We start from the raw sequence: 27,876 nt of genomic DNA, 5'->3' as shown, positions 1-27,876 counted from the left end.
TTTGAAGCATCAAGTAAGTTAATTTCTTCCAAGTGCCTGAACAACCAGTAATATTTGAATGTAACTGCATAGTATACATCCCTCCACAACCTCTCAATTTGCTGGTTGTGAACGCTTCGACCTGTAATGTGACTACCTCGATTAATACTCTTTTGTGAATGACTAAGCATACATATATCTTGGTGTTAAGGTAGGTTATAGCGCGAGAAAAGCCATCAATCGTACAATGGATGACCAGCCTCCACCTAAAATTATAAGTGCACTTCGCTTTAATCCATGCATCTACCCCGAAAGTCACATAATCTCCCCTAATCTCACATGCAGAAGCTCGCCTAATCAATTTGTGATTAGTGTCAGTATGTCATAATTCATTAGGCCCATAAACTTTGTATTCTCGTCGATTTATTGTTTTCATTTTTAAGGATCTCATTATTACACCCTCAATATCTACACGTCGCAGACTTTCCATAACCCGGTGCTCTTGAATCCGTTATCCCGTTAAACGTAATACTCTAAGAACCTTTCTATATCCACTTAGCAAGAAGCATTGCTTGATATCCCTGACAACAATGTCAAGTTGCTTATCGGAGAGTGCGGTGTAACAGAGGGATGTCGAAAGTTCGAGATATTGTAGCCGTCTTTGAACTGTTGCACGACTCTCTCCGAGTAGAGCAGCCATTTTCCTAGCCTTAAAACCGTACTCAATGAAATATTCTAGTTGTTCTCTAGTTATATTATACTGAGGTCGCCCACCGACTCCATTAAAAGTTTTTTCAGGTTGCCTGTATTTTTCAGTGTTTGCATGCCATGCACCTTTTACCACATGTTTGCTTCTGAAATACGTGCAAATACCCAGTGCTCAATATTAAATAACTGAGAAATCAGCATCAAAATATTATAGACTCTTTCACGTTTAGTTGAAACGTAATCCAGCATATCCTGCCTAAAATTTTCACAGGCTAACTGGCGGTTTAGTTCCTCCAACATTTCACATACTTGTTCTTTAATAAATGTACCATCCGTAACGTTGTACTCTGGGTTTTCCGTCATTTTAAATTCAGAAAGTGCAAATTCGTCAGCGGTAATTATTTTGACTTTATGCGCAAAAGCCTTGAATGAAACTTTGAATGTGCAAACTGAAACTTTGAATGTGCAACCATACATTGAATATGATAATTGGCATGAAAGATTGCAAATTATTTTTGCACACCTAATGTTAATTTTGATACACAAGCAGCTTTAGAGAAAAAGCATTCCATCACTCTATCTTATATTCCAAGAGAGCCACTGATTTTTTTCCACTCATTTGTATCTAATGATCGTTTGAAAAACAATGCTGAAAAATACTGGGAATATTGGACACGTTGCTGAACCAGAAAACACTGGAAATACGTTGAACTCCATGTTATTCTTCCTTGCATAACTAATCAACTTTATGTAGTACAACACCACGGGAGCATACCATGTTACACTCAATGCATGTACCACCGGTTGGAACAGTTAGCTATGCGTGAAAATGGTTAGTATGAAATATCGCTTCCATGGAAGTCTAATCACCCAGAATTGCCAAGTGGAGGTTTCAGTCCTTGACAAACCCGTTGGAGAAACAGCCTGAAATGATGAAAGCTCGTCATAGTAAATCAATTGGAAGAAGATGAGTGGTTGAAATCGCGCTTTAGAAACCACGAGGAGGTCGCAAATATTATCTTCCGCAAAAATATGTCGTAAATGAGAAAGCCAAGTCTACTAAAGTAAGGATCGTTTTTGATACTGACGTTAACGACCACCACTGCTGAGAAGAATCTTAGATGTAATCCTGCGTAGTCGAATAAGAAAGCTTCTTTCAACAGGCGATATCAAACAGGCATTCTTACAAATAGTTATCAGAGAGATTGATCGAGACATAATGAGATTCTTATGTATAAACGATCTGCAACACAAAAGATAGTCGTACATCGTATGACTCGATTGATGTTCCAACTTAGTCTGAACCCATTTTTACTTGGAGGAACTTTAAATGTTCATATAAGAGAAATTTGCAGAGCAATGTCCAAAGTGTTGAAAAGAGATTCTCAGCAAGGGACAATTTTTGTGGCACAAGTGGTATTCTAACTTGGTCGCACTTGAAAGGATAACGTAGAGGAAGGGGAGTCTACCTGGGATGAAGATGCTTTAGGAACTAAGCCTTCGGAAACTAAAATTCTCCGACTGGGATTGAACAAGCATGAAAGTACGTTGTCTATGTCGCAACCAAAACAAAAGTTTGAAATGTTTGGAAAATCACATGGGATGCCCAGTTGCCTGAACGCTCAAAAAGCATTGGGAGAAATGGTTGAGCAGTTTGCCAAGTGAGTTAAATTTTCCAAGAAGCATCCCTCGAAAAAGAGTTGAGACTACAGCAATTTACATCCATGGTTTTTCCAATGCGAGCATCTTTAGATGTCGTGCCAAAACGTGATATAACTTATCCAAGATTGAAACATGTAAGATGTCATATGGTTTCCAATTTGGTATAAAGTCCTTAGTTATCTCGCTGTTAAAAGTTTTTACATTTAGACTGCATGATTTAACCGTGTGACTGCAATGGATAAACGGAGGAGGCAACTACATGAAGTTTGTTTTGAATCGTGCGAAAAAAGTTAATGAGAAACAAATGAAGTGAAAGTACGTTCCAACCTACGAAAATCCTGCAAACATTGGTAGTAGCGGTACACTGAAACATTTGCAGATCAACGAAACCTGGATGAAAGGTCCCAGTTGGTTGAGTGCATGAGCTTGATATAAGTGGCCGAAGCAAGTATAAATCAAGCCGAGCGAGATCTCAGACTCAGAAAGTCGAATGGTGAAAGAACTAATGAGGGTAACCATTCCAAAGAAATTGATTTCATTGATGGTATGCTGGAAAATTTTGTCCTCTCCATAACTGTACGAGTTCTAGCATGTTGTAAATGCTTCAGTAATTGACAACTTAGTCAATCTCAATCTCAATCTTAAAAAAAATCAAGATGGAATTTATGTGTGGAAGGGAAAAATCCAAGGAGAATATCCGATGTATGTATCTTCCAGCAAAACATTTATCATCGGAGATGGTTGTACTTGTAAGACGAGCTCATCGAGGGAGTCAAACGTATCATGAGTAAAGTTCTCAACGTATGCATGTTGGATTCCAAAGTTAAGATACTTTGCAAAGAAGGTATTGCATCATTGTTACAGATGCAAGAGTTTCATGCAGTGTCAGAATCGACCCCACTTGCCGGTAATCTTTCCAGTGAGAGAACCAAAGGCACAACACCGTTCAAAATAGTAGGTGTAGACCGTCACAGAAAGATGAACGAAAGTCTTGCATCCTTATATGCACCTGTGCCCTGACGAGAGGGCTTCATGTTGAGCTGTTACCAGATCCTTGTTGTGAACTATTCTTTGACAAGTTTGAAGAGATTTGTTCTGATCGTGGTCGGCCCAAGTTAATGGAAAAACTTTCCACGCTGCATCCAAGTGGATCAAGAAAGACACAAAGGATGAAAAATTTCATGGCTTTCTATAGGATCATCAATTTAGATTGCAGTTCAATTTGAGATTATTTGAGAGAATAGTTGGGTCAGTGAAGAATTCATTTTACAAAGTCGTAGGGGCTTAGACAGAGAGTTACAATATGTGATGTCAGACATGCAGACAGTATTAAATAATCGACCGTTAAAGTACTGTGAAAATGATTTACAGCTACCGTTGATTACACCAAATATCATGATATATGGGGAAAGGTAAATTATCTTTTGGAAATGCCAAGTGAAGAAATCATAGACATCGATCTTAGAAAGAGAGCGTAAAAAAGTGTAAAGATTCCATCTGGCTGCGTTGGGGAAAAGAATATATGAAGGCACTTAGGCCTAGCTCAAATTTCGAACTTTACATGAACCGAACGCATGTAAAGCAAAAGATAATGAGGAAGTTTATCTAATTTTGTTTTGTTTTTAATGCGTTCGGTGCATGTAAAGTTCGACGTTTGAAACAGGCCTTAGAGAAATACACGATTTAAGAGGTAGAGGTAAAGCATATGCAATTGAAAGAAGGAAAGAGAGAAGAAAAGAACCGTGGAAATTGAAAGATCGGAGTAGTCACTGACCTTATATTTGGTCGAGATGTAGTAGTGAGGGCAGGCAGGCGTCGTGTTGGTAAGATATATCTGGAAAGACAAATACAATTTCTCTATCCAATGGAATCACATTGCGATGTAGAGAAACAAGTCGAGTTAAACCCATAAGCAAGAGATTTCAGACCTAAATGGGTAGCGGCAGTTCAGGGAGACAAAAAGTCTCAAGGAATACTTTCATATGAAGATAATGATAAAGTATGAGATAAACCTTATTATTCATTATTTACGTTTACGTGAACAAGAAAAGATTAAAAAGATTAAAATTTTATTTTAAATAACATACATTTAGGGGGAGTGTGTTGTGACGTTAACACATTCCAGTAAAGTTATAGATCAGAGAAATTGTGATGTTAATTTTGAGGAGAGCTGACAAGTAGGCGTGAGGAATTTAATTTTCAGATCTCAAAATCACCTCATTCACATCACGAAATTCTTCAACAAGTAGGTTGTTGAAGAATTTCGTGATGTGAATGAGGTGATTTTGAGATCTGAAAATTAAACCACGATCAGTTAACTTCATTATTCATATCGAGCTTCCTCAAATTGATAGTGGGAATTGAACGAAATTCACCACAAGGCTGTTCTCTTTCTTTTTTACCCATTCATCACTACCTGCACCGACACACATTGTCTTAGTTTTTGTATTTTTCTTGTTATTGTGAAGACTGATCTCGTTTTTGTTACTCATTCATCCCCAATGCACGTCATCACATTTTGTAGACATTTTAACACATGTAAATATTATTGTGTTTATACTTTATTTAGGAATATTTGACGCACTCGTAATCGACTAGTTTGTCATGTTGCCAGTAAAAACATGTTTTTGTCGATTTGATATCCAAAAGTAATGTGTGATGCCCAGACATGCTTTTATTCATGATATTTGAATATGTTTATGTAGTCAACTTGATGATTCTTGGCTAAATTTCACCATTGTTAAAATATGAATGTGGACCCTTGGGGATAACTTAGGACTTATTTCCCCCCGAAGCGTTTTAAACATCTCCTTTTATCCAGAAGCGAACTTCAACTTAAGATGAATTAATAAATAAAGGCTGATTTCCATTCTGTGCAAATTGTGGCGCGATCGACTTTTTCCGATCACTTTCTTTTCAATTGTAAGCTCTCGACCAGAACAGTTTCATACTGCTGCATACAATTCAAAAGAAGGTGATCGCAAAAAGTCGATCGCGCGACAATTTCGACTGAATGGAAATCAACCTTTAGTAAAGATTCCAGGTAGCAAAATACAATAGCGGATTTGCTATCTGTTATTCGTTGTCGTGCGCTCTAAGCAGTTATTTGCATATTGTTTGGTCTCACGAATTTTGAAAACTACATTATCACGCCATAAAATGATGCTTCCGACAACTAGTTGAAATATTTTATTCCCTATTTCAAGCGATGCTACAATAAAGTAAAAAAGTGTTGTGTTGTTGTGAATTATCTGTCATCGCTATATGATATTGTACGCTCGATGTCGCATTTTCCCATGGAATTCGGCCATGCCAATCATTCCAATATTCCAAACACGTGCAACGACACACACATACAATATAACAAACTTTTCGTGCTTGCCTAAGAGCTTAAGAGTGTTTTCAAAATTAAACATGTTTCAAATTAACATCGGAATATCTTTTGCGATATTGTTGCCCAAAATTTTATTGCCATGATATTTCTGCATTCGATTGATAATGCTCAATGTTGTATTGTTACATTAAAATATTCAATGCTGGCTGAGCAATCTTAAGCGTGCAGCGCGCGCTTGATTTGTGTATACACAGTTAAGTGCACATTCGACGCAATGTTTGATCTCGGAAGTGACCCATCGAGAAAAGATAAGCACTACTCACTTGAATGAAAGTCACAAAATTGTTCGCTTAAAAAACGCCTCATATTTTGTCAGAAAAATATATTCATCCTAACAAGGCTTCTAATATTCTGCTAACTTGCACGTGTTCGTCGCATGCTGACATAATGAGATGCAAAACAGTCGACCAATAAGAACAAAGAGCGCCAGACTTGTTGTTATTGAATTCTACGACAATGCGGGTCGTAAATTGTTTATAGTAAGAGCAGCGATTGAATGGTAGACTTCGCATTGAAAGAAGTCGTTTCATTCAAGTTGCGTTTCCTAAATCGCATCGAGCTGTTTCATAAGCTTCTTCGTATATTCAGGAATGTTATGCCCAGGAATGCTTGCTTGTATGTTTGTATTTGTGTAGTTGACGTGCTTTTGTATATTGCAAGTTTCATACCTGGCTGTGAGATACTATTTATACTTTGCTCATAATAAAATTATCGATTTCAACTGGTGTCAAAATGCTGCCGAAGCTTAGAAGATTTCTTGGTAGTAAACCATATCGGAGCTCGAAGCGCTCGGCATCTGGACATGGCAAGGAACTGCAGAACGATATTAACAGCCCAGAAGAATCGTTTCTTGAGGAATCTTTTCGTAGCAGGACAAGTTCCATTGACGAAAATACGTTAAACCAAGAGCTGCATTTTATCGTTGACTACTTGGGATACTGTCAAGTGTCCGAAGTTCAGTCCATATCGCTGCTTTTGGAAAGCGTGAAGCGTGTAAAGAAAGGGTATACGGAACCACGTCGTGTAGACTTTGTTATCACAGAGGGAGTTTTAAAGATTTCCAGAGTTGGTGGACATGCATTGATCCTGACAGTGCCGTTATACATTGTGGCTTTGTGTGCACAGGAATCTCTGAGGGGTTTCGATAAATGTTTTGGTATAAATATCACTCGAAAGAATGCCCATCTGTGTTATGTGTTCCAAGCTGGTTCAAGCCTCGAGGTAATAATGTACTTCCTATGCCGTTTAGAAGTCTCTAGAGTATATCCTTTTGCTTGGTTTGATGCATTTCCGCGTGTCTGTCTAATTGATTCACTGAATTTCTCGTTTTGGCGGATATCCGCAATCGTCATATTTTTGTCTAGTTGCTTGTATTTAACGGTTTAAATGTTTGCACTATTTCATGTGCTCACAATCTTGTTTAAGAAAAGCGGTATAGAAGGACGTTAACTTTACGAGATTTCTGGTCTGGCGTGTTCTCAAAACCCATAGCAAATATGCACGTAATTTTAGGTAGGCTAATCTTGTGAGAAACCTCAATTATTGCTTTCCAACTGGTTGACTAATATACAAATTGTAGACCTTATCTAGTTTGTAAATACTATCTCGGATCCATTTAAAGTTTCCCGGGGTAATTTGACACCTCCTGAGTTGAAATTTCAGTCGAAAACTTCCTACTCCTTATTGATTCTGCTTCACAATTTTCAGACTTAAAGAAAGCTTCCAGGTACAATGGCTCCTTAATGGCTGGTTGCGAAGGCATTTTTGTTTAATTATTCGAAGAAATCGAAGTATTTTCCAGGCGAAATTCGAGTTGTAACATTTGATAAGTAAACAAGAAAGCTTTGCTGGGGATATTTCACACCGTCCTAAATTGAAATTTCAACTCAAAACTTCCTATCAGAACTATTTGTTTACGCGAGTTCGCTGAAGTCTCTAGGAACAATGTTGATAACTGTACTTGAAAATATTTTCTTATTTATTAAAGAAAGACGTGTTATTTTCGCGCGACATTCATGTTTCGTGTTGTAACATTTTATAAATAAACAACTCACAGCATTGCTATAATTCATTGCATAAATTCATATAACGTCCCCTGAGTTTACTGTCAGCTGCTGTGAGATACATAACAATCAATTTGCCAAGGGAAAAAATTTCGCGATATTAGGCCGACATCTTGCAAAATACCATCCAATATTGCAGCAGCGTCGGTTTGTTAATAAGCTATTTCCTGCCCTCGAAATTCATCAAATGTCAGCAATGCTTTTGTTTAAAGGATTCTTTGTTGTAGAAGTTTCAGCATTACTTTGGAGATGGTTAAGTGTTCCGCGCGAAATTTGATTTTACTCGAACATCACATATGAGACATCAGTAGAATTTACCGTCGTTGTTAAGAAATTACATCTGATACTGCAAATAATTTGGGAACTTAACAATACATCATCCCCCCCCGTATTTCCGTCGTATTTGAAATAGACTGAAAAGGTTTTAACAGATTCTGATTACAAATAGCATACTAACATCTTTCGTTTATAGACAAGTTTTCACACGACGAAAGTACTAATTACTGTGTTTGATGCTGGAAGGCGATTTTTTATATAACCCCATTCATTATCGTGAGATGAGTAAATTATACTGTGCGAGACTCTCGCGCATAAAGTGTTGCCTTTGGGAGTTTTGAAATGGCCTTGCACACTTACAGTTAGTAACTAGTCAAGATACTCCTTACTAGTTACTAATAGTAGTTACAAAAACTATTTCTGTTTCTATATTTGCTCAGATTATACTTAAGTGTATGAATGAATGACAGAGTTGTAGACAAAACATACTTGTCTTTGTTTTGTCTTCGTACGCACTTAATCCAAAATAGTATTTGTGGAGACTGGTGTGTGAAGTAGAGTCAATATCTTTTGTATCTGTCTTGAGCTAGCGTAAAAGGATGACAATAGCCATGTGTTTCATGAGCTCTTGTGTAATGAACAAACTTAGATATGCGTAAGATTTTCTTAAATTAATAAAATCCAAAGTCCTGTATGACTTTTTGATTGACTGCTTTATGCCACATGCTTACGCTGGTATGGTCTGAAACAGTGCTATCACAATCAAATTTCCTAACTCCATAGAAAATGCTTAAAAATTCCTCAAATTTTCGTTAAATTCCTTAAATTAGTAAAATTTACTACAATGCCTGATCACATAGGCTCAAAAAGTGTTTTCATGGGTTTTCCTCCTTTTTTTGCTGTTTTCAAGTTTGTCAACGTTGTATTTGTAAAGAAAAATTAAATGTTATTAAGTGTATATTAATTTAAAGTATAAACATCCTTAAAAATATCCTTAAAACATTTAGTAAATCCTAATTTTAAGGATAATTCCTGAAAAGTGAGAGCACTGGTCTGAATTTCAAATAGGAGCGCCTTTAGTATTAGAAGGAGGGAATCATGAGATATTTTTAAAACTCAGTTTCTTTAGACGTCTAGAAGCGTTCATTGCATTGTTAATTATTCTTTACTTTTCTTTTTGGTAGTCTTTCATTGTTCCTATGCAAGCTGTGAAATTTTCTGCAGAAGCATAACTTTTACTCTATAAAGAATTATTTAGTTGTGCTTGTCACTAAATCGGAATTTCTAAAAATGAGAATTTAACTATACCTGTTGTATAATTTAGGATATTTCATTTATATTTTTTATTGCATGCCAGATTTTAAGTTCCCATGCACAGTTTTATGTGTGCCAAAATTATAATTAAAAATTAAGGTGTATATACTTAACACTTCCTAAGTATTTTCTCTCTTAATTAATTCATGTTGTAGTAGTGCACGTAAGTCACGAAATATAAACATATAAATAGACTCAAATTTGTAATAGTCGGGGAGATTGTGTAGATTGTTCATTGCTAATAAACTCCATAAAACAAACCGAATCAGAGTGCAGATCAATTTTCTGGACGAACTCAGTGAATTCTGCGACAATACCCACATTTTAGCCAAACGTACATCTTGATGTTTTGGAAAGTAGCGTCCTTAAATTTTTAGCATAACATATCAACTTTTATAGCTGTCGTTATCTCCTTGGCAATAAAGATTCTTATTGTTCAAATTTACAAACAGTTTTGTTCCAAGTCTCCTTCGAAATGATTTAAATTTTTCAGGAGCCAACCAAACCTTTACTGTTCTTGTGTAATTAATCTGTAATTATTAATTCTTAAAGAAAAATCTGATACAATATTTGAAAAGTATTTAAAGGTTATGTTGGTAGTATGCGATACTTGAAAGCAATTTGAGAATTTGGTCATTTTTTGTTAATATTATAATATAAAACAAATTCCGAAGAAACAAGACATCTTGAGATTGCAAAATATGAATCAAAACAAGACGAGAAGTAAACTGTAAATTTTCGACTTTATTTCAAAGTCATTTACTTCTCGTCTTGTTTTGATTCATATTTTGCAATCTCAAGATGTCTTGTTTCTTCGGAATTTGTTTTATATTATACTTTTTTAAATTGTCGGCTGGTCATGGTTTTTGTTAATATTATGTCGATTAATTTTTTAAAATACTCTTTTCCCTTTTAACGATGTTGGTTACAACATAGTGTTGTGTAACAGCACGTGTGGCGAGTGGCTGATTGAGTGAATTACAAAGATCTACACGAAGTATTTCGTTTTGGAGTGTTATTAGATCGCGGTATCTTTAAACTAGATATTGTTGACATTGTTCTACCATTTGTCCCTATTGAAGTGATTGTAGTTTTTCTTTGGAGATCTTCGGTCGAGTATCAAGTTCATTGTGTCTTCTAAGGTAGTTTAGAAAGTAGGGTAACTTTGCTGTCTGAGATCATATGAATACTTGATGTCGAGATAACAGAAATCAAAGTAAATATGTTCTTTCCAAAATAGTTTAGAAAGGGTAAGCCTGTTCGAGTTCATATAGATACTTGATATCAAGATTATATAAATTAAAGTAAATTTTTCCTTCAGAAGTAGCTCGGGGAGTAAGGTAATCTTGTCGTCTAAAATCATGTAAAAACTTGATATTAAGATAAATCATTCCCTTCCAAAGTAGTTTAATAAGTAAGGTGACCTTGTTGTCTGAAATTGTATGAACACTTTCTGTCAAGATAATCGAAATGAAAGTAAATCTGTTCCTTTTAAAGATATTTATGAGCTAGTTGATATATTTTTTATAAATTGTCGTAGAGAGTTTGAAAGAAACTCTTCTTGTCCTAAAAGAATATTTGTTTTCGTCGACTATTACATTGTCACGTGGTAATATTATTACATTGTCAAGTGACAATGTCAAATGAAGCACTTTGATATTAAGTCACATTACTAATTACATCATACTTCTTTAGGCATCCAGTATCGTTCGATCAGTGGCTCTCTCTTTCAAATCACTCGGTAAAATGTTGCGCCAAAAGAAAGAGAGGATACGAATAAAGCAACGGAGGCGAAAGACTACGTCGTTTCGTCACATGTACGCCGATTCTGATTGGTCGAGCCAGACTGGTTATGTTAACGACTCCATAAATGATTCCTGGCAGACGTTCGATATGCGTTCTAGGGTTTCCAGTACGACAAGTAAAGGTATGGAATAGTTCAGAAATTTCTTTATACAATCTCTTTTATTGAGCGTTAAGTGTCCCCCTTAATGATTAATTTTCATCTCCTGTCAAAATGATCGTCCACTTCTCTAACTCGTTCATCTTGCACTACCATTCCGATACCTCTTTCAAAAGGAACTTAAGTCACTCCTTACCTAATGTGTGTATTTATTTCCCATGTGCTAGTATTCCTCTCTCAAAATGGCCCTATTCACTCCTTATCTCACACCGGTCTTTATTTCCCATGTGTCAACATTCCTCTCTCAAAATGACCTTATTTACTCCTTGTCTAACACTTGTCTTTATTTCTCATATGTCAACATTCCCCTCTCGATATGACTTTAATCACTTCTTGTCTAATGTGTGTATCTATTTTCCATGTGCCAGCATTTCTCTTTCAAAATGAAACTAGCTCACTCCTTCTCTCATGCGAGTCTTTATTTCCCTTGTGCTAGCACTCCTCTCTAATGCTCCAACATCACTCATTTATCTCATGTGTGTTGATATTTCCCAGGTACTTGTAGCGAAATACGATCTGCTATTGTTCATAAGAATTCACTTAATCAACTGTCGTCAAAACGTCCATTGAAGAATCACTTACTCAAACATGTGGAATTCACGTCGCTCTCCCCAGTCCCTTCAAACAGTAGCAGCAACGGTAACAGTGCAAGAATCATGGATAATTTGAGACAATCATCGATTGTGAAGCAGCCTTTTCTTATTCCTAACGTTCCAGATGATGAAGGTGTGAAATCTTATAATGTTTTGTTGTTTCTAGATGCCCAGCAGTCGGAAAAGTTTATGTAAATGCTAAATCCACGTCAAAGTTAAACTATTGAAGACTTACTCCACCTGGAAAATTTTTTGGCCCCACAAAACATCATGTTTTACTTACATTATAATGTTTAAGCGACAGTCATGGCTCACCGTCCCTTTTAACCCCTTACAGAAAATTCTGGCTACGCCACTTATCAGTTATTTGTATTAAGTGCAATAGATATACGATTTGGAAAAACCTGCATTGAAAACTACCCATTTTGATGTGTCTTATGTATATTAGGAAACCTGAAGACCGAAGCTGACGGGCACGAAGATATTTTTCCTCTGCCATACCACGAGAAAAATCCCAACAAGAATGGATGTAGTCGTTTGCAGCCAGGAAGCTCTTCTAGATTGCTGTCTTGTGACGAAGACTCCAGTTATACACATGACGAAGATCAGGGAAATGGGTACGTTATGACGTCGATCATTTTATGTTCCTTTTGCATGCTAATGGATTTCAAGATCTGCGTGCCCCCATCCTCCCCTCCTGCCACACACACATTTTCCATGGACAAGCAATGGATAAGCAAAAGCTTAGTGTCTCACATTAAGAATTGTTTTACCGTTATCCCTCCTTCTATTTTTGAACATGCTCCGATGTTCTTGAGATGCACCAAGATATTGAAGTCGATATTTAACCTCCCATGCCACTTATTGATTTCCGCGTTATCTTAACCAACAGGTAGCTATGCAACAATTTAAAATCTTACCAACAATAATCTTATCAACATATTGCTATCAACAATAGTGTAGCCAACAGAATGTTGACAAATCTTATCAAGGACAATTATTAAAAGTATTATTAAGAGAAATATTACTAATCCTCCACAGCAAATACTGGTTGGTTTTCCTTTCTTTTTTGAAATACTGAACGTTAATTTTTGTACAGGAAAAAAGTATTTGCTCTTGTACTTGTGTTTGGCATGAACGTGGATGCTCAACAACTAAATTTTTATTTGTGTGTTGGCCAATTTCGCCATTTAGGGATTTCCCCCCAAAACACTTTTACCTCACGCTACTAACTTCTTTCCTACTAAGTCATTTTTCGGAGATTTGAGAAGAAGAGAAAAATTGCCATTATCTTAAATAAAAGTCAAACGTTTTATTGAACGTCATATATTGAAAATTTATTGAGTCATTTTTTCATTGGTAAGTTGATTTCGAAAATAAATGCAGAACACATAAACCTATTTTTGGAGAAAAATATGACTCAGGCAATGTTATAGTAACATGACGTATTCTGAGGCAATATGTGGTGATGTCATTATTAGTACAACGGGAGAATCATGGAGTAGTCTGAAAATATGTGTTCTTCACGTTATTTGTACAAATTTAAGCATTAGAGATCGGTCAAAACTGACTTTGACCGAGCGAAAATTTAGTTAACCTGTCATCTTCACGAACACGAAAACATTTCGGCTGTTTTTTTGAGCTTCGCATAATATGCTTTTAACTTTTGTGAAATGTAATGCTTTCCAAGTCATATGTATTTGTCTGCTGTGCACAATATTATAGGAGATATGAATATAATTCGTTACAAAATAACATGGGACGAAATTGGAGTTATTTTTTGCAAAATCAGGAGAAGTGTATGTCTCTCACTCAGTACGCATAATTATGACCAACCCTTTACGCATATACTGCATTTTGCATTGGGCGTTAAATACACTCAGCTGCACTGTGTACCGGAGAAGAGTTACTTCCAATCGTTGGAGAGGGGAGCTATTATATTCAGTATAAATAGAGGCTTCAAACAATATTTTAATACGAATTTTGACATAATTTTTTCACGCATTGGACATACGTTGATGTGAACTTTTAAGGTGAACAAAAATTCTTAAAATTGTATGCGCTGCGGTAGGGAACATCACTCAAATAAAAGAATTTGGGCAAGATAATTTACAGAAACAATATTTTTCGTCGGGAATCGTGACCTCATAAACAGTTATCATTCCCTATAGAACTATAGGATACAGTCCTATCGTCTGCCAGCATCTCGCACTACTAAAGTTGTGCGACAGCACTAATGGCATGGAATACTATAAAAACAAATTTTACCAGTTACAACAAATTAAGCATTTCAAATGGACGACAATTTTCTTTAAAGTAAACATGTTTCGGCATGCTTATGCCATCTTCAGTACAAAGAATAATTTTGATTTCTATTGCGATAAAGAAAATTGTCGTCCATTTGAAATGCTTAATATATATAGTGCTTTTAAAAAATTACAATTAATGTTATGAATAACTTGGTTATCAACAACCATATAGCAACAAAAATTTCACCATATAGTAGTCATGTGCGGCTGTTTTTTTATTTTAAAATGTTTTGTTTTAAAACAGTGGTGTCACTTTGTACCTGCTTTAATAAAGTGAAAATCCTATAATTCTAAGTTTTTTCCCGTTTCCTTTAACTAGTATGAGTGACAAAGATGATGACAGCGACGAAATATTGGAACTCGTGTTATCTGCAATTCAAAGGTAAAAAAATTGGTTTATTTCTTTTCCTTCTGAATCAAAAAGAAGTGTTATATTGTTAAGAATACACTAACACGAAACTTTTAAAATGTTGACTTTGCTATTCAAAACATTCAAATGCTTTTCGCGTGCGACATGATCATCGAGCCATAAGCTTCGCAGTTAAGAAAAGCGGTTGTTGTAGGTTTGTTGAAAGCTGCTCTGCGCCATTTTCTTTGGCAGTGTAAGGAAGAAATGGAAAACACTTTACTATTTTAAAAGTAGAACACAAATTTTGACGAGTATTGCTAGTCGCTCAAGACCATTGTATTATTAAAACATATAAAATTGCGAGAAGTATTTCTCAAGAGTGCTGACATCCAGAATTGAAGATTAAAGAAGTAAAATGGCGGGAGTTTCAAATTTGGTACATGTATATATTTAGATGTAGTTTTGAATGGTTCGTGTGCAATGTCTTATCGTTTGAATAATTTCATCGTATCTTCGTAAATAAGTTTATTATGACATAAAATTTTGTATTAATGATGCATATTATACAATGATGGTGCCATCTCGATTGCGAATTGCTTAGCATGTATAGATGATTCTCAATGTCTTACCATGTAAAAAAAATGTCAAAAATTATTTGTAGTTGTTCAGCCTTATCCAATAATTGCTAATTAACTATACAGTGAAGTCGGCTGCATTGAAGATATTTGCTCTTCGTAGTTTCAATATTAGAATTTGCTTTATATTGCTTTTTGTTAAAAATCGTCTTTTGTGTTGCGTCCTTTATGGAAGTTTATGTAAACGTTACAAGTACTTGTGAGGCGATTTTTTTTGCTGAGAGGAAATTCCCTAAATGTTATGATGAATTGAAGTATTAAAATTATTAACGAGAATTTTAAAATTCGCGCAGGTATGATCACATGCAATATAGGGATTCGAAGCTTTCAAATATATCGTCGTTCATTCAAAACCGTTATGTCGTGGAGGGTCCTTTGTACCAACATGAAATCTTGACAAGTATTGTTAAGTCCCCTAGAGTTGCGACATCCTATTTTATGCATTGAAAAGTTAAAAATGTTGGTGGGAATTTTACAGTAAACCGTGTGAATTTATTTTGATACAATTTTGAATTGTCAATATCCAATCAGTCTTGTTCAAAAGCCTTCATCCCATGTTTATGTACAAATGTCTAACTTCTTACATTTGTGCACATTAAAACAGTACTTGAAACTGGCTACAATTAAAGCTATTTGCTCTTCAAAGTTTCGATATTACGATTCTAAACTTTCAATAACTTGCCTAATATTGTCTTTCATTCAAAATCATAACGTACGTTACGTTGTGGCGTGTCCTTTGTTTAAGCTTATGTATTGTGACAAGCGCAAGTACATGTTGATAGGCGACATCCGGAACTTAAGGATTGTTGTATAAGAAGGTTTAAGCGGGAATCTTAAAAGAGAAGGTCACGTGTGCATTCAGGTGCAGTTTCTAATGGTCAATGTGAAAGTTAGTATCGCTTAAAAGATTTGAGGGTCTTTGCCTGGGTTTGAGGGTACGTAATTTGAATTTTTTGATGCAAAACTTTACTAATATTTTCTACATTGCCACTTGAGCGAAACTGTTATGTCATGATGCGTTCTTTGTGCAATCTTATGCAATAGCGATAAGTTCATCGCAGGCGACTGTTTGTAAAGAGAGGCTATTTTTTTTGCAATCTTTGTGTAATGTTGTGCAATTCTGACTCTTCATAATAGTTAGTCAACATCCGGTTATATGAAGTGGGTTTATAATATAAGAATTTAGTCATTTTTGAGATTGTCATGATTACGTAATAGTTCAACGTGCGTACAAAACACGTTGATCATTTTTCAAATAACAATGTTATGAAATCACATTTGCACATATCGTTTTACGAAGTATAAGGTAGCTTTTATCGACTGTTTGCAGGAAAACATCAAACTTTTCCACCCATTTAGCAATTGCTCTAAAAATGTATATTTGGTAAACCCTTGTATGTAATAGTGAATGAATTAACTATGTGAAAAGTTAATAAGCAATTGATGTCAAAACCATGTTATTTAATAAGTTGAATATCTTTGGAAAGAAGTAAATATTCTCCATTTTACTATAGTGGAAGAAATTATAGAGGAGGTTAATTGTTTTAACTTACATTCATAAAAGTGTGATACATGGACGTAAGAAGATCAATAACGGGGTGTCAAATTCATGTACGCATGATATTCAGTGATTAGGCTCCTTTGAAATCTATTATTTTCAACAGATTATAACATGCATATATAAGTATGATCATCAATCTTCCTGTGCCCATGAAATTGCATAAACACTTTTAGCAAAAGGATTAGACTTTTTCATTTTGAAGCCGAGGTGATAACAAAGATGTCGTTACATTTATTTACAAACTTGTCATCATTTGAAAAACGTCTTTGTTACCCAAGGAGCGAGATTAAGGGCATACGTCAGAGGGCGTTCGAGGAGCTGACACTCCAGCTTTTTAATATGTATATAAAAAGAGGTTAAGAAATTTACAAAAGTTGCATTCTAGTTGCACGCACACCATACAATTCTTTATTATCAAAAGCACAGCACAACTTCAATGTATTTTTATCATTTTAGAGGGGACTTGACATGTTTGTCGTCTTATCTCGACGATGGTGTTGACGTGGATCTCTCTGATTCAACAAGACGTAGTCTACTTTTTCACGCTGTTAATTACAGCAAGATAAGCGTCGTGCAACTGCTCTTGGATAGGTCAGTCAACCAATATTTTTGCATACAGTTTTTTGCAGTTTTGAGTTTTGTTCCAGAGTGGATGGATTTTTGATTTTGTTCGAAAGAAGAGGAATGTTTTTGTAAAAAAGGTGTTACAAAAAGGAATTTTTCAAGACTGAAGAGAAATGGATATTTTAATATTAGAAAATTACAGTCTTATTATAATTTGCATGATCTATTTCTAGAGGCGCTTCTGTTAATTGGGAAGGACCAAACGATATGACACCCCTGCATCAGGCTGCATCTAACCGTGACAAATCAATTGCACAGGTTTTACTTTCTAATGGAGCAAATGTCCGAGCCAAAGACTGTGAATTGTGAGTACTAGCTAGATCTAATGCTTTTAGGGTTTTCAAACTTGTTGTCTTCATCAGGATTCATCAGGAGTGATCTAATGATGAACTTGAGTCCTTATATAGTCCAGTCTAGCGTCTTCATCAGGAGTGATCTGATGTTGGAACTTGAGTTCTTATGTACTCTAGTCTAGTGTCTTCATCAGGAGTGATCTGATGCTGGAACTTGAGTTTTTGTATACTCCAGTCTAGTGTCTTCATCATGAGTGATCTGATGCTAGAACTTGAGTCTTTATATGGTACAGTTTAGTGTCTTCATCAGAAATGATCTTTTGTTGAATCTTGAGTTTTTATATAGACCAGTCTAGCGTCTTCATCAAGAGTGATCTGATGTTGGAACTTGAGTTCTTATGTATTCTAGTCTAGTGTCTTCATGAAGAGTGATCTGATGTTGAAACTTGAGTTTTTATATAGTTCAGTCTAGTGTCTTCATCAGGAGTGATCTGATGTTGGAACTTGAGTTCTTATATACTCCAGTCTAGTGTCTTTATCTGGAGTGATCTGATGTTGAAACTTGAGTTCTTAAACACCCCCAATTTAGAACCTTCATTTGCATGGAAACGTGGAGGCTAGTGGCCAAATTCAAAATAATACTCTCTCAATTACAATGCTCTCTTAATTTTCAATTCATCGTACACTGTTGCTTTTATTTAAAGTCGAACTCCCCTGCACATGTGTGCTGGACATCCTAGTGGTACGGAAATGTCATGTCTTCTTATTGAACATGGTGCTCGAATTAGTGATAACAATATCGATGGTTCACGCCCTTTGGATCTCCTTCCGGTAAGTTCGTAGTTTATAATTAGTAGATAACAAAAGATACCTTTAAGCATTTGGCAATTCTTTGTGATAGAACCTTTGAGGCAGCAAGGCAAAATTTCAGTACTACTTGTATGATGTGTTAATATATTTTAATATGTCACTTTCAGTTCCATTTTCGATTGGTAAATATAGTATTTCATGTATTTTTACTACTTTGCCTAATGAAAGCTTACAAAAATTGGCTCTTAACAGAATTCATCCAATTTCCATTTTTGTGGGTCACACACGTGGCATAGCACATTTTCCTTTGTGTCTTTGGAAAGGATAATGAAAAATTATTACAGCATGTATTTTTAGATAAATTCAACCTAAGACACAATAAACATCCAATAATTTGCAAGTTCTTGGTAATTGCTTACGCTTGAAGCCAAGAATAATGACAGAAGTACAGTATAAATGTGAAACATGTGACGTGAGACGGAGAAGTATTCTTTAGCCTATCAACGCGCAACATTTCGGGGCTGTTTACAAGAGCTTGGTTGGTAGGGATTTTGTGAAGCTGGTTAACAAAATTTCAGAATTCCGTAAACTTCTCGTTTTTACTTAAGGGTGTAGGTTTTTTTGGCCTTAAATAAGGTTTTCGATGTTAAATCTTGTTTTGTCTTAGCTAAGTATTTGGATTTCAGATTTAATATCGTAGATTTCAGATTTCGTTTCTTAGTTTCCGGATTTTATTTTGTCTATTTAAGATTGTAGCTCGCGCATTCTAGTTTCATAATAACACATTTTGCATTCGATGCTGGCGTGCTGCTTTTTAGATTTAGATTCCAAAATCAATTTCTAAAACATGCTTATTCTAGGACTTAAAAGAGCTTCAGAGTCGTTTGGTGCAGTCAGTTTGTGAGGTATTTATGGCTGCTGACATCAGCAAATCGCACTCAGACTCCATTATGTCTTTGCCATCTGTATACTCTGTGCACTCTGCCTGCTGGGTCACCCACTATGGTCAAAGCCAGGGGAACGTTGTCACTAATTCACAGCCATTGGCTCATGCTCGTGACGTCAGCCGAAGATTTATGGCCAATTTTGACGTTGGAAGCTTTCAGTGGAAAAAAGATGCAAAGATCATCAACAGTGATGGTTCAGGTAGGAGTTTATCGGTTCACTATTTCAAGGTTATAAATAAATAGAAAAACTTGGTCCTGATTGAAATATTACCGTTGCAATTGTTTAGAAACTGTCGTTCAGTTTTTTTATGATTCAAATCAAATCAGGTGATAAATATTTTGAAAAATTAAACATGAATTTAAGTCTACAGTTTGTCTTTTTTCTCTCTTTGCTTAGCATTTATGATTCATTACCTAGTCAGCAGTTACTATACCCAAGTGCATCGCATCACAACAACGTCATTTTCTTGTCTATAAGTCTTAAATATAGAGGAAAGTTGTCCTGTATTTCAAATATCTTAGATAGAAAATTGGAGACAAGGAAAATATTTTTACTATACTTGAGTTCATCACAATAACCAGGCTACAACATAATGTTTGTTTTAATGTTAAAATGTGAAAAAAAGTAAAATTATTTTGAATTAACGCATCTTAACTTCTGCAATACTTAGTAGTATAGCAATATTAAAAATTAGCTTTAGTCTTTAAGTGAAAATCATTGACCTAATGTTAAAAACGTGTAACTCGCTATTGTCAGAACAACATCAGCAACCAACAGTTATACATGAAGAAAAGATTCTCTCTACGTGCAACATTCATGTAGACAAAACAAACGCGTTTGCTAAAAACGATTTTCCAGCAACTACACAGGGACAAAACATCAATACGTCTTGCTCTTCAAGTAACCCGAGTATGATGGCGGAAAGAATAGATGAGGAGAGCTCCTGTCACGAAAACATCCGAGTATCTACGAAAAGTTCGCGACGAGGAACGATGATTGTCGGTTCCGTTGACACATGGACTCGAGGTATATTGTCAGAAGCTGTTATGAGCTCTACTCCAGCTGATTTTGTCTTGGGCGAGAAAGCTTCTTTCAAATGTGATACACCAGTGCCACTGACCAATCCTGAGAAATGTGCAGACTCACGTTTCATGACATATCATGATCCAAACTCCACCCGGCAGGTAATTTAGTTTGCTTGGTTTTATTCCAAGAAGGTTGTTAGAGGCAGATTCAGGGAGTGCTGGGAATATCTTCATGGGGGTGCAGGGGATGCAAGAGAAAGTTTGTAGGGGCAGATGCTAGAGAGGGTGTAGAGGATGCACACCCTCCATGAGGTCACATAGTTTGACAACTTGTTAATGAAATGTTATTGCATTTCGACATTTCCAAATCATGCACTCCCCCCTCATATAAAATTTTCGATCTGCACGTGTCATTGAGGTTTTTTCTTACTGTATGAAGATCAGTAGATTGTTTTGCTTGTTTCGTTTTATATAAAACTCTTTTTGATCATCAATATATTTTGTCGTGGTACACATGCAGGTTGCTTGCAAGCAAGAAAACAGATAGATTAACTAGTTTACTTATTTATTCAACTTAACATATTGCAATGTGTTTCCTTTTTTCGAAAAAACTCCAAAGCCAGTCGAAAATTGATCCCCAGTTCATATACAATGCTTTCTTCACAGGGTATCTTGCACAACAGCAAGCTACATAATGATAGTGATGATTCGCTAAGGAGAAGAACGCGAAGGGACTCGGTTCGATTTCAAAGCATTATAACATTAGAGAAAGGGACTGGGGATGGTGTTGTTGATCCAGAGTCTTTGTCATTAACTCAGGACGTCGGTAAAGATCTGACTGACAGAACAGACTCGGTAAGATTTTTTTGTAAACTAAGTCTGATGAATTATTTAGTTGAGCCAGTCCAATGTACAACTGGAACAATAGTTTCACCGCTACCTTTGAAGCAAATATGACGTCAAGCATGATGGTCGTTCCATTCCTTTTTGTTCAAAAATCAGAGCAAAAGCAACAAAGAAAAACATAAAATATTTTATATTTTACATTGTCTTGTTAATCATACGTTCCCCTTATTTAAATTAAGAAGAAACGGAAATACTTCGACTAAAACAGCAATTTTTAAGTAGTGTTTAAAAATATTATCTGGAAAAGATTTGCAAGGAATGCCATACTTGTTGCTATGTACTCTACAAGTCTTTCCAGGCCTTTACAATTGATCAAGATAACCATAAAGCGTTTGTATTGAGTTATTGTTTCATTTGATTTTAAAGCTCACTGGTTAGCATTCGATCGCCGCATATTTTAATATGTCGGCTCAGATTACAACATTTCATTATTTTTAGCCTCTACTTTAGCGATAATTTCTTTACCGTTTGTATTCTAGTTCCGCGCAAGACAGCGATCAAATACGGACAGCGGTTACAGTGGCACATCCCTCACCCGTTCCTATAAAGAGGAAGATCCTGTTTTTGTTGCTCTTAACTCTCTAGTGAAGCTATCATTTAACCCCGAGTGTCAACCGTTACTCTTATCTTACCTTTGCTTACCCAAAGCGTCATCGCTGCTGTCCTTGTTTGCAAAATCACCGACATCTCGACCATGGGTGGCAGAAGCAGTTTGTATCCTGATCAAAAATCTCGCCAGTGTAAGTAGTAGTAACGTATCCGGTCGGCAAGTTTGGTCGTGCTGTGTAAATCTCAGATTATTAACATTGTTTGAAAATCTTTTGTTTTTACAGTGTGCAAGCCCAGCAGAGTGTAATCAGCATAACCAAACTTTCCACACTTCAGAAATGCAAAAAATACCAACAGCTAGTTTCGATTGTTTATTGAAAGGAAATGATCTCTTTTTTGCCCCCCCCCCCTGAAAACAGTTGCGATTTTGGTTGCAGCCTGGGATATAACATAAATTATGATAATTACGATAGAATATCTCTGAGTTAGTACAGTACAAGCATATTTCTTTATGCCAGATTTAAAAAAATCTAAATTTACGTGCTTCAAAGTGCATTGTAGGAAAACGACTCTTCTTTATAGTGCTCTGTCCAGTAAGAGAGATGTGTTGGTCTAGATCCATACCGTATTTATACGTATTAAATAATTAAGGGCCTGATTATATGGAGGCGAACTGGCCTGGATAGCGAGGTAGCCCGATGATTTCAAGAGATTGAAATGGTTAAAAACTTTAAAAATTACAACTTACGAAGCACCACATATCCCTCCTTTTGCAATTCTCAAATTAAGGCAAATTGGTTGTTTCAATTTTAAATGTTTTGAGAAGTTAATAAATCAAAATATTGTGAAATTACTTGTGAAATTTATCTAATGATAAGCATTGAGTCGTTTTCATTTGCCAAAATCATTTAACGCTTGGCTGAATCCCGGCTACCGGGCTCATGTAATCACCTTTTAAGAAAGTAATTCTTCTTTTATATGAGACAAAATCTTGGTACGTTGTGTTCAAAGCTGTTTCCTAACATAAAGCGTGTATACCCAACAAGAATAATTTTGCAGTATCTTTTATTTCGTAAATCTAATACTGAATAAATATCCCATGTCTTAAAACTTAACTCTGAGCTCTATAACCAATTAAGAGAAACATGTTTTTACTACTTACCCCATGAAAGCTCAGAACCCCGAGTCTACCAAGAATCTGAAAACCATCCGTTGAAATGCTATCGCAACATTCCACTAAACAGAAACAAGACATCTGTGAAACATTTTGCTTGCTTTCTCTTCCTAGATCGAAGGTCCAGATAGTCGACGACGAGCATCAGACGCTGGCCTTGTGCGAACTGTATTGCAGCTTGCTGAGACACAGGATCCAGTACAGGTGTGATGATATTTGAAACAATATATTATACCTAAGGAGAAAAATAGGAATTTTCTTCATAAAAATGGGCTGCGAAATTGTTTTTAAAATGGAATTTTCTAACATTTGTTTTTCATGATATTTCTTTGATTTCACATTCGCGTTTTTGTTTCAGAGAACTTGCTTAGAAGTTTTGGATAATTTACTGAAAGATGTGAACTGCGAACGCGAATACAATTCAACGATGACAAATATCCCTTCGGAGCCAGTTTTGAACCTTTTGTGTTGTTATAATGATGGAGAACGTACAATACATAGTCGTTGTGCAGAAATTGCTGATCTGAATGTTGGAATGACTCGAAGGATTTTCCGGTAATTTTTGCCATCGTATTTATGAAGTCTTTTAAGTAAGACCTTTCTCGTATATTCTTATTTTCTGGATTTATCATTTTCCGCAGCAGTTAGCTAAAATGGAAAGTCCTTCAGTGCAAATATTTGCGTTTGTGCACTGTAATATGAATAAACGAGAAAAATTTGTTGTACAGATGAAAAGTTCATGGTGGCGTCAACAAGCAAAATACTTGTTGACGCCACCGCTTGAAATGCACGAACTAAATTTTTCTGTGAGACGCCAGTCCACAATTGGTTTTGTAGCTGAGCTAGTAGAACATTTAATGACAATGTTTATAATGTCAATGTATCTGAGTACATCTGAACAACGTGATGTTATTTTTTATAAATGAAAGAAAGTAGACATGTGTTCTGAAATATCATTACAGTTCACAGTCGATTTTGTAGTTGAGTTTGTAAAACATTGGAGACAATAATTATTTTGTTACTATACCTGAGTACATCACAGCAACGTGAGGTTATTATCTATGATTTATCTATGATATTAAGATGTGGTAGAAACTATTAGTGGTTTTCAAACTTTGACATGTATTTTATCTTCATTGATAATTTTTCCTGATATATTGTTTTGTATTATCAGCTCGTTTCAAGATCCTCATCATAAACTCAATCCACGACTTGTTGCAACTCGTCTTCTTGTTGCATCAAGTACTCATTTAAAGGTACAAAGAGAGCTTGGTGCACAAAGGTATGCGCATGCGTTCATCTTTAACTAATAAAGTATAAAACGAAACAAATTCCAAATGCAATTTCGATCTTTAGTTCAATATCAGAAAAGACACACTAATATATAGTATGTATTTTTGTGTCGTTTCATTTATCTCAACTATCGAGGTAAAGATGGACATTATATTCGGAGTTTGTTTTGTTTTAATTAATGGAATTAAAAAACGCCATTATGTATTTCGTGACGTATCTAACAAAAACTTTTTGGTCACGCTATTGTATACAGAACAGCGCCCTATGACGTCATGATTTACAATCATACGTAGAGTAAGACATAAGTACTTTATTGAAGTGTAATGTATAAATTTTAAAGTACAACGACGAGTAAATCACTCATCACTCCTTCACAATCATGAAACAAGCTTGTCGGGATGAAATTTTAGTTTTTGTGATTTTTTTAAATATCACTATACATATTTACGCTCTGCTCTCGCGCATCGAGCACTGTTCTTTCACGGAGAATCGTTACACACAAACTTCCTTTGGTAGTTTTATATATATAGAGCAACAATTGTTTATATCGATGTTTATAATGGTGTTCAAGTAATCGTGACCAATTACCATTGGCAATTCTAAATAACTAAATGCAGTGTAATACTTTAAATTGCATTTTTTAGAGCGATAGGCTTACTCCTAGAAGCTTTGCGAGACGATGACCACGAGATCGTACACAACGCGGCTGTTACACTTGCCAATATTGCAATGCACGATGGTAATCATGAAGTCCTTGACAATTCCGGTGTTGTTGAGTCGTTGACGAAGTTTGTGGAAAAGGATTCTAAGTATGTAGTCACCAGTGGTAGGCACTAATCTGTTAATAGAATGGATATAGCTTCTATAGGTATCAAAAGTTAAGCCTAATTATACATGCAAAGTGTATTTCCGGTTACCCACTGGAGATACAAATTACTATAGGAATGTATGGTGGATAACGTTTACAAACAAGGATTTTCGAATATTTAAGGTATTTCGCGACCTTTTACTTATCCCAAACAACTGTCATGGATAAAACAAGTTCTTTAAATCAATTTGAGTTCAAAATATCGGCGTTCGTGTTCATTTGAAAATTGCTCGTGCAAGAATCGAATTTGCCCATAGTTGCCAAGGCAAGAGAATTCACAGTCCGCTTTCAAGTGTAAAGGCAGTTATGATCATGAATATGTTTCAATGTTTAAAAATTGTGATTTGTACTTAATTTTATCATTCTTTTTAATTTCAATTCAATTAATTCAATTCATTTTGCATATATAATTAGGCTTCACTTTTGATACCTATAGAAGCTATATCCAGTCTTTTATCAGATCAGTGGTGGTGGGTTTGATATAGTTTGTATGTTGCACTTGTTTTCCTTGCTTCCCACAAAGATCAGATAGTTGAAGACCACCACTACAACACTAGAGAAAATTCCAGTCGCGTAGATAGCATTTTGCTACCTACAACTGATTCCTTGTTTCTGGTTTACGCTAAGCAGCAAAATGTGTTAAGCTTAAAGGTTACTCACTCACGCAAAAGTTGTCACAATTTTTCTGATGCGAAATTAATTATCAAAAGAAAAAATTCGAATGGAATTAAATTTCAAAAGAAATGAACAGTAATTTTACTGAAAAATTTGCCTCACACAAGTAACAGATTTCTGCTTAGTAATTATTTGAAATATGGAAATCACTACTAAAGGTGTGATAGTTTGATGAATAAGTCATGTTTAAACTCGACCAATCACACAGCGTCTTTTCCTATTTCGCAGAACATACTATCACGTGACCCGTGCACTAGTCTACCTGAACTGCGATGACGACGACTGCGGCTATCTGTTTGATCAAGACACAGATAAACCACGACTGTTGTACACAGACTGCTCATCTAACCAAGAACCTTACGTCAAGGGTGGGAATTTGGAAGAACTGGTGAGAGTATTGACGACGAACGCAATTACTCTCTGGGGTGGTGTGCCATTACTCGGTCCCTCCCCGACGAGTAGATCACTCATCAAGGGAGCAAAGACACGTGCGAGTGAAGAACAGGTTATCGAGTTCATTTTAGCAACATATGCTACGTACACAAATGCCGTAGTTCTCATGCGGTTGCTGATTCATAGGTTAGTAAAACACTGCATGAAATCATGGAGTAATGCTACTTACACTGACACATACGTCATTACTGATATTTTAGTTATTGTTACATGTCATCGATTGACCACACAACCCCGCCAGGCCTAGATTATTTATAATCAGAACCTTCTGTCTTCTATTTTGAATCCAGGGTGTTGCTCTGTTTCCTTCATCCAGGAAACTAGTTAGTAACTTAAATCATTGATATGGGCATTAAAGAATCGCACATTTGTAATTTGTGGAATTCCAACATATTGTTACCAGCTAATTAGATGAAGCCACAATGCTGAACAATTTTACTCAAATGAGACGTTTGTTATGAAAAGAGAATATTTGCAACGATTACCATTAATATTGCTGTGCATGAGAAAAAGAAGAATACTCTTAATTTTTTAAACACAAACCGTTTATTTTGAGAGAGAATATTCAAACTTACACTGCCAGAAACAAGCACATATTAAACATCATTCAAAATTATATTTATCATCCAATTGTATTTCATTAGATTTCATGATCCGTCACTGATCCACTTATTTGATGATGAAACTGGAGTACTTAAAGATCAGTCAAGTTGTCTTCCATTGGTGCACGTTTCTTTGATGAGGATATGGGTCACGTGGCTCGAGAAATTTCCCCATGATTTCCGTGAAAATCACGTGCTACAGGTTTGTCTTCATGGCACTGAAGCATGGGACCGAGTATGGAATTTATTATCCATTCTTGTCAGTCTGGGTACTTTAAGGTGTAGCTGGTCAGCATAGACAGGTCATCTTCAGTAGCGCATCCTGAGTTAGGCAAAATAGATTTTAGATGTTAAATTTAAATTGAAAATACTTCTACAACAATGCCATTGATTTTAAACTAAAAAAAATCGATGAGCTTTTGCAATATATTTTATCCCATGCTTCATCTGCCATAAATGATGTTGCCATGTTGATTTCAATGCACCTAGCCTCACCATGTTAAAAAATTAATAAAATCCTTATGGCTTACTCACCAGATTAGGCTTTGTTCAAGTCGATCTTTTAATTTGTCTGTACTCGCTAATATCTCATGATGAATGCCAGCATCGTTTTATGACTTTTGCTTTTCTTGCTTATAGGTTGAGATGTGTCGTCTAGTTCGTAACTTAGCGATCCATCAGGGTCCTTACCTTGTTTGTGCCCATCATTTACGAGATCTCCTGACTTGCTATCGAGAGAATTCTACGATTTCTTATCCACCTGACAATCATTGCCACCACGACCTTTTGTTTCGCACCGTAAGTAAAAAAAATTTATGAAATCTTTCAAATACTTTGGCATATGCTTGCA

General features: G+C 35.7%; 1 protein-coding gene across 1 annotated transcript in view; it reads left to right on the top strand.

The window, feature by feature from the left end:
* The first annotated feature begins 6,214 nt into the window (after positions 1-6,214).
* LOC124451029 overlaps positions 6,215-27,876 on the top strand; it is a 31,507-nt gene continuing 9,845 nt past the window's right edge. Inside the window, exons 1-19 of the mRNA XM_047001661.1 lie at positions 6,215-6,964; positions 11,092-11,323; positions 11,855-12,085; positions 12,401-12,569; positions 14,581-14,643; positions 17,263-17,397; positions 17,604-17,735; positions 18,428-18,554; positions 19,394-19,679; positions 20,238-20,665; positions 21,173-21,361; positions 21,892-22,152; positions 23,250-23,339; positions 23,494-23,690; positions 24,310-24,417; positions 25,073-25,237; positions 26,200-26,550; positions 27,069-27,228; positions 27,666-27,824. Of these exons, the coding sequence (XP_046857617.1) occupies positions 6,476-6,964; positions 11,092-11,323; positions 11,855-12,085; positions 12,401-12,569; positions 14,581-14,643; positions 17,263-17,397; positions 17,604-17,735; positions 18,428-18,554; positions 19,394-19,679; positions 20,238-20,665; positions 21,173-21,361; positions 21,892-22,152; positions 23,250-23,339; positions 23,494-23,690; positions 24,310-24,417; positions 25,073-25,237; positions 26,200-26,550; positions 27,069-27,228; positions 27,666-27,824 (3,972 nt within the window). The 5' untranslated portion in view covers positions 6,215-6,475. The remainder of the gene's footprint in view (positions 6,965-11,091; positions 11,324-11,854; positions 12,086-12,400; positions 12,570-14,580; positions 14,644-17,262; positions 17,398-17,603; positions 17,736-18,427; positions 18,555-19,393; positions 19,680-20,237; positions 20,666-21,172; positions 21,362-21,891; positions 22,153-23,249; positions 23,340-23,493; positions 23,691-24,309; positions 24,418-25,072; positions 25,238-26,199; positions 26,551-27,068; positions 27,229-27,665; positions 27,825-27,876) is intronic.

The sequence above is a fragment of the Xenia sp. Carnegie-2017 genome, unplaced genomic scaffold (assembly GCF_021976095.1).
Source record: "Xenia sp. Carnegie-2017 unplaced genomic scaffold, XeniaSp_v1 HiC_scaffold_24, whole genome shotgun sequence".
Classification (NCBI taxonomy): domain Eukaryota; kingdom Metazoa; phylum Cnidaria; class Anthozoa; order Malacalcyonacea; family Xeniidae; genus Xenia; species Xenia sp. Carnegie-2017.
Note: the sequence above shows the minus strand (reverse complement) of the source record. Positions and strands in the feature narration are given on the sequence as shown.